Source organism: Acanthisitta chloris, unplaced genomic scaffold (genome assembly GCF_000695815.1).
Source record: "Acanthisitta chloris isolate BGI_N310 unplaced genomic scaffold, ASM69581v1 scaffold621, whole genome shotgun sequence".
Classification (NCBI taxonomy): Eukaryota; Metazoa; Chordata; class Aves; order Passeriformes; family Acanthisittidae; genus Acanthisitta; species Acanthisitta chloris.
In genome coordinates, this window is record NW_008656241.1 from 33,211 (window position 1) to 38,820 (window position 5,610).

The following is a 5,610-nucleotide window of genomic DNA, read 5'->3' on the forward strand; positions in this document are numbered from 1 at the left end:
CTATCTTTTACTCAGACTCTTTCAGGAACATCAGGAATCTGTAGGCAAGCTTATCTTATTTAAGTTCACAAGAGCACACAGGAGTATTTAAGTTCAATAAACTGAGTTATGGAAACTACATTGCACATGTGGTAATATAACAAGCAGAAAACAAGAGCGTTTTGGGTATACTCTTCCAAACCTTGTTAGGGAGATATCTGTATTTTGGAAAGAAAAAGAAATAGATCTTGTGTGCACACAAACTTACATACATGAATATCCCTTAAGTAAGTCAAAGGTTATTCAAACTCTAAGATCTTTCCAGGCCAATGAAAGGCTATTCAGAAATAAAACTAATTCCTACATCACTCACAATCTTAACATATTCCCTCCTGTTATTTTCCCACTTCAAAAAGCAGGGGATTTATTAATACTTTTGCAATGTTAGAGAGCAGTAAAGAGCCAGCCAAGTCATATTTCTGCTGCTATTTTCTGTAAAAGATCTAATTTGCACAGTAAATCTGTATCAGGTAAAAACTGCAAGTGCAAACTTGGAAAGACACGATTCAAAAAAAAAAAAAAAAGCAGCACTTCAAAATTAAAGTATCTCCTCTGCTGCAATCCATGCACCAGTAACTCAAACAGTCCTGAATTGGCATATATGAAAAAATTATATTAAATTTCTGAAATGAAAAATATGTCTCTTGTGTACAAATTTAGGGAAAGTGTGTACTAAACTGAAATATAATTTTTTCTGTCACATGGGATCCTTTCTTTCTTTCCCATTCTAAGCAGTAACTAAGACATACACTTCCCAAAAGCATCCTGCTTCTCTTCTGAAGATTAGTTTCATCTATGATTTCTTTATAGTAGTTTAAGTGTTTCTTTTTAGAACAAACAGTTCAAAGAAGTTTTTCCATGTTAGCACAAAACCAAGAAAGGTTATCAAGATGTTGAGAAAAGAAAAAAAAAAACAGAAGAAAAGTTTAAGAGGAAGGAAACATTATTGTCCGGAGCAGTCGGTATAGGTGGTAACCATGTTTCCCCGTCGCTGAGTGACAGTCCTGCAGTGCTTGCTGGACCCGTGGAACCTGGCGTCAGTTCGCACCGCGTGCCGGTGTGCATTTTCAAAGTCACTGAACGAAAACATTTTCTCCATATTTTCAAACACGTCATCAAACAGTCCACCTCCAAAGGAGAACTCTTGGAAAGAACGTCTTTGCCGATTGTGAGTTTCCCGATGACTCCGGAAGTGATTTTCAAAGTGCTTTTTTGACCGTGAGTTTTGACTAAAGAGGTCAAAGTCTTTGAACAGGTCGTCAAAGTTGAAATTAAACGACTGACGGAACGGGCTTCCATTACTGCCTTGTCCTCCATGATGGCCAAACTGATCATATTCTCTTCGTTTATTCTCATCTGATAAAGTTTCATATGCTATTTCCATTTAGAAAAAAAAAAGTTTACAAAGTTTAATTTCATTCCCATTTAAGGAAAAAAACCCTCCACATAAATACAAAGAACTGCAGCTTTCTCCCACTCCCTCAACCAGACAAATTTCAAGCAAGACTTTCATTCAACATTCAAGCCCGATCAAGTTCAACATTTGTTTACCCTTCTCCAAACCAAAATAGCTACTTATAATAATAAACACAGCTATATTATGAGGACAGACTATAACCTCAAAATTTTAAATTCATGTCACACAACATAGTTTAACTACCAATAAATATTAGTGTTTGTATTTGAAACAATGGGAAAATAACAATGGGATGTGGCAATCAAAGACTGAAGGAGAGAGGAGGAGGTAGGAGCTACAGCTAACAAAGTCAAATGTCTGCTGAGTTCCTATCACAGAAACATAGTGCCAAGTCTGCAAAACTACTTGCCAGACAGCCAGCAACTTCTAGCTACACCACAGTTACAACTAAGCAACAAGATAAACACCAAGGAGATAAAAATAAAGGGAATGAAATTGCTCTATGTCCCAATTTTCTATTTTTCAGAAGTTCAACAATGTTTTCATTCTTATTCAAGTGAAAACAGAGTACACTTCAGTTACCACATTTGCTCACAGATAGAGGACATGTATCAAATTACAAAGACAAAGGTTAGCATATATTACCTTCAGCAATTTCTCTAAATTTTGCTTCAGCACCAGGACTCTTATTTTTGTCTGGGTGGTATTTCATAGCCAGCTTGTGAAATGCCTTCTTGATCTGGCGATCAGATGCGTTTTTTGGAACTCCTAAGATATCATAATAGCTCTCTGTAGCCAGTATTAATTCAGTTATCATCAAAATACAGAGAGCAAATGTGAAGACAGATTGTGTAGTGGCCATTTCTCCAGTTCCTAGAAGGAGAAAGAAATATACTTGAGTAACAAGTTATTTCACATTCCACAACAACTTAAAGTTACAACTATAAGCAGGAAGAGGAAGATCTGTATGTTTCAGGAGACATTGACAGACTTGTAAGCACATTGTTTCACAGGTGTCAAACTCCATTATGCTATTTGCATATTCAGAGAATACCTAACTGAAAATACTGCAAATTCACACTTCACATGCATCACAAGCACACTTTGGTGGTCACCTTTGTTTTACACCTACCCTTCCTGTATGTTCTTACACAAAGTTGTAAATATACAATATATTTCATTGCACCAAACATTTCAAGCTGGCATACCTGAACCAGTTGCACACTAATTCTTTAATTCTAGGAGCATAAACACAGCAGCTCTAAATTAAGCAAGGCTGCAAAGAGCCACTCCATACTGGAAGACCAATTCACTAATTAGCTAGTGCAACAACAAGAGCCGGAAAATCTAACTGGCCTAGAGATCAAGTGTGAAGTGCAGGAAGACCGTTGTCCCATGCTCAGCTTCAGAAGGTCATTTAACTGACCTAAGGTGAACTTGATAAAGAGTAAAACACTAATTCATAGTACAGAGTTCAGCCACGTAGGGCCATATTTTCCTTCGCTTTACAATGGGCTGGGCTTAGCTTGGTTCCATATTAGATTGTACTATAAATAAGAACACCTACCATATCTTTGATACCAAAGAATTCATCAATACCACTGTATAGAATTGTTTACACATGAAACTCTCAATGTTGGAACTGAATTCAAAAGAGAAGTCTTCTATACACGACAAGCAGATTCAACAATAATTTAAAGTTGCAATTTTTTTCCAACAATCTGTTTGTCAAAAGGTACATTTTGAAACAAACATGCTTGAACCTAGGGAAAAAAACTGTGGCATAAATAAATGGAAAAATCAAATCAGTTCCACATAGCCACATTTTTATGAAGGACAGGGTGAGTTCTTTAAAACTCCCAGCGCAGAAAGGCAAATGGACAAATACAGAGTGTTGGAATGCTGGTTGTCATCTAACCAGCAGGATGCACAACAAAGCCCTGAACAGAACAGACTAACACATCCTCCTCACCAGATTACACTGATTTGAGTGTACCTAAGAACAACGCAGAGAGGAATAGCATTACTCCCCTGCAAGTTGAATAAACAAAATTAGTCTAAGTACCATTAAAGTACCAAAACTTTTATTAGACCATATGGGACCCAAATAATCATCACATCAAGTTCAAAACTTTTGAATACAGGTAACTAAGAAAATTAAGCATTTACCTGAAAACCAATACCCTCTAAAGAAAACTAACAGCCAAGCACCAAAAATGGAAGAAGTAAACCCTTTCTAACAGGTAAGTCAGGGGCTAAAATGAATGCTGTGAGGCAAGAGCAAAAGGCTTGTAAGATTAATGTACCCATGCCCTCTTAAGCATTTATTTGGCTAGCAGCCTGCACAATATCAAGTGTTAAGGGGCAGCAGTTGAAACGAATTGTATTTTGATGAGTGTACTTAGGTACCACACACACAGTGCTTTCCAGTATTCTTCATGCACAACACTAGACGTGGTTTTAGTACAAGCCTTTCCCACGTATCTGTCACCACTTCACTAACCTGAAACTTTACCACTTGGGCTCTAAGAACTACACACATGCACATCCTTGCATCCTTTTAGAGCATTCTTTCTGGTTTTGCCTTACATATGCAGATTCACATGTTCACCTCACCTGAGACTGTGCAAGGCAGGCGTGGGGAAATGAAGTGAAATAAAAACAATCGCTGCATTCTCTTAAGGCAAATCATCCTGCTTCTACTACTGAACACTGAAGAGAGCTGAAAGGAGTGGTTCATGCCCTTCATTAAGAGCAAAATCCTCCTTCATAACTCCCAAGCTCATGAGAACCTGAGATGACCAAGTCATTCCTTTCACATTTTCTGCTCTGACTAACCGTCTCAGCTTCTATTATTCTTGATAATGAATCACATCTAATCACACCTTTTTCTACAGTTTTATATTCGGATTTCTGTAATGCATTCTTTGCTAGATAGGATTTCTAAAACAGTACTTAAGTTTCACTGTTTCTTAAAATAATGTGAACAGATTTAATGCTGCCCTTAAACCAATCAATGCAACTTCAGAAAAAAATGAAATGTAAATGAAAATCAAATACAAATTAAACTCCAGTATAACCAGTATTTTAAACTTGTAAGGGTATCAGAAAGGCAGAGCAAGTCTTAAGACACTGTCAACAATCCAATTTACTTTTTAGAAAACACCTATTTTACATGCTGTTAGTATCTTCGTGTTGCTACTGTTAACTCAGATGTTAATGCCTGACCTCAGCCCTGCCATTCCTAACTATTTTTGCAGCCCTCTTCAAAATAAAGTCTCTTTTAAATACTTATTCCACTGATGTCTCTTTTCCCTTGGTTTCTCAGTTGAAAAGGGACAGGTGAGTTACACTTTCCAGGCTGCACACTGTTACTTAGACCACGTTCCAGAATTCCTTCAGTTCTGTACACATTAAGCTCACACCACAAAACACTCTCTTCTAACAATTACAAAGAACTACACTTTATTTAGGTACATCTACCAATGAAGTTAAGACATCTTGTTCCACAGATTAACTATTTAATAGTGTTGGGCAAGTATATACAGACCTCAACTACTATTCACCTTGGTAAAAGAAGTGTAATGTCTAATGTTTATCCAAAGTACTGCAAAGGTGATGACAATCAGTTCTTTTATTAGTTTATCCACATTTATCAACAGCTGCACAAAGAGGTGATGTTTAAGGATGATATATCTGGAATAAAAATCTGTCACATATAGAAAATAAGAAGCTACTTCCATCTTGCAATATAAATAGTCTCTTCCATCCTTATTGGAAATAACATAACAGAGATCTCGGGTAAATGTTAATTTCAGAGTCTGACATACTCAGAGAATCCACAGCATCGCTAGTGCCCTGCTACTGCCCTGACTACAGGAATTGCTATACACTGTCCTGTGGAATGCTCATGCCATGTAAATACTTTGCAAACGATTTATTAAGACTAACAAAGCTACCAAAGTCTTCCACTGGTTCTCCTATCACGATTAACCCGATGAGTAAGGAAGTCTCCCAGCCCACAGGCAAGTCTGTCAAACTCAGGGGCTTGACCTCGCCTTGGCCTCTCCCATACCGACCGAACACAAATCTAGGAGACGGTTCCTGAGGCTCGCTCAGTACCACAGAGCAGCGAACGACTCTCCCCGGCACAT

General features: G+C 37.6%; 1 protein-coding gene across 1 annotated transcript; it reads right to left on the reverse strand.

The window, feature by feature from the left end:
* Nucleotides 1–805: 805 nt before the first annotated feature.
* Nucleotides 806–2,323, reverse strand: DNAJB9 (DnaJ (Hsp40) homolog, subfamily B, member 9). The gene is made up of 2 exons (XM_009084213.1): nt 2,102–2,323; nt 806–1,413 (listed from the first exon to the last, which is right to left on the reverse strand). The coding sequence occupies exons 1-2, from the start codon at nt 2,316–2,318 to the stop codon at nt 983–985; spliced, it is 648 nt and encodes a 215-aa protein (XP_009082461.1). The 5' UTR covers nt 2,319–2,323; the 3' UTR covers nt 806–982.
* Between the last annotated feature and the right edge of the window lie 3,287 nt (nt 2,324–5,610).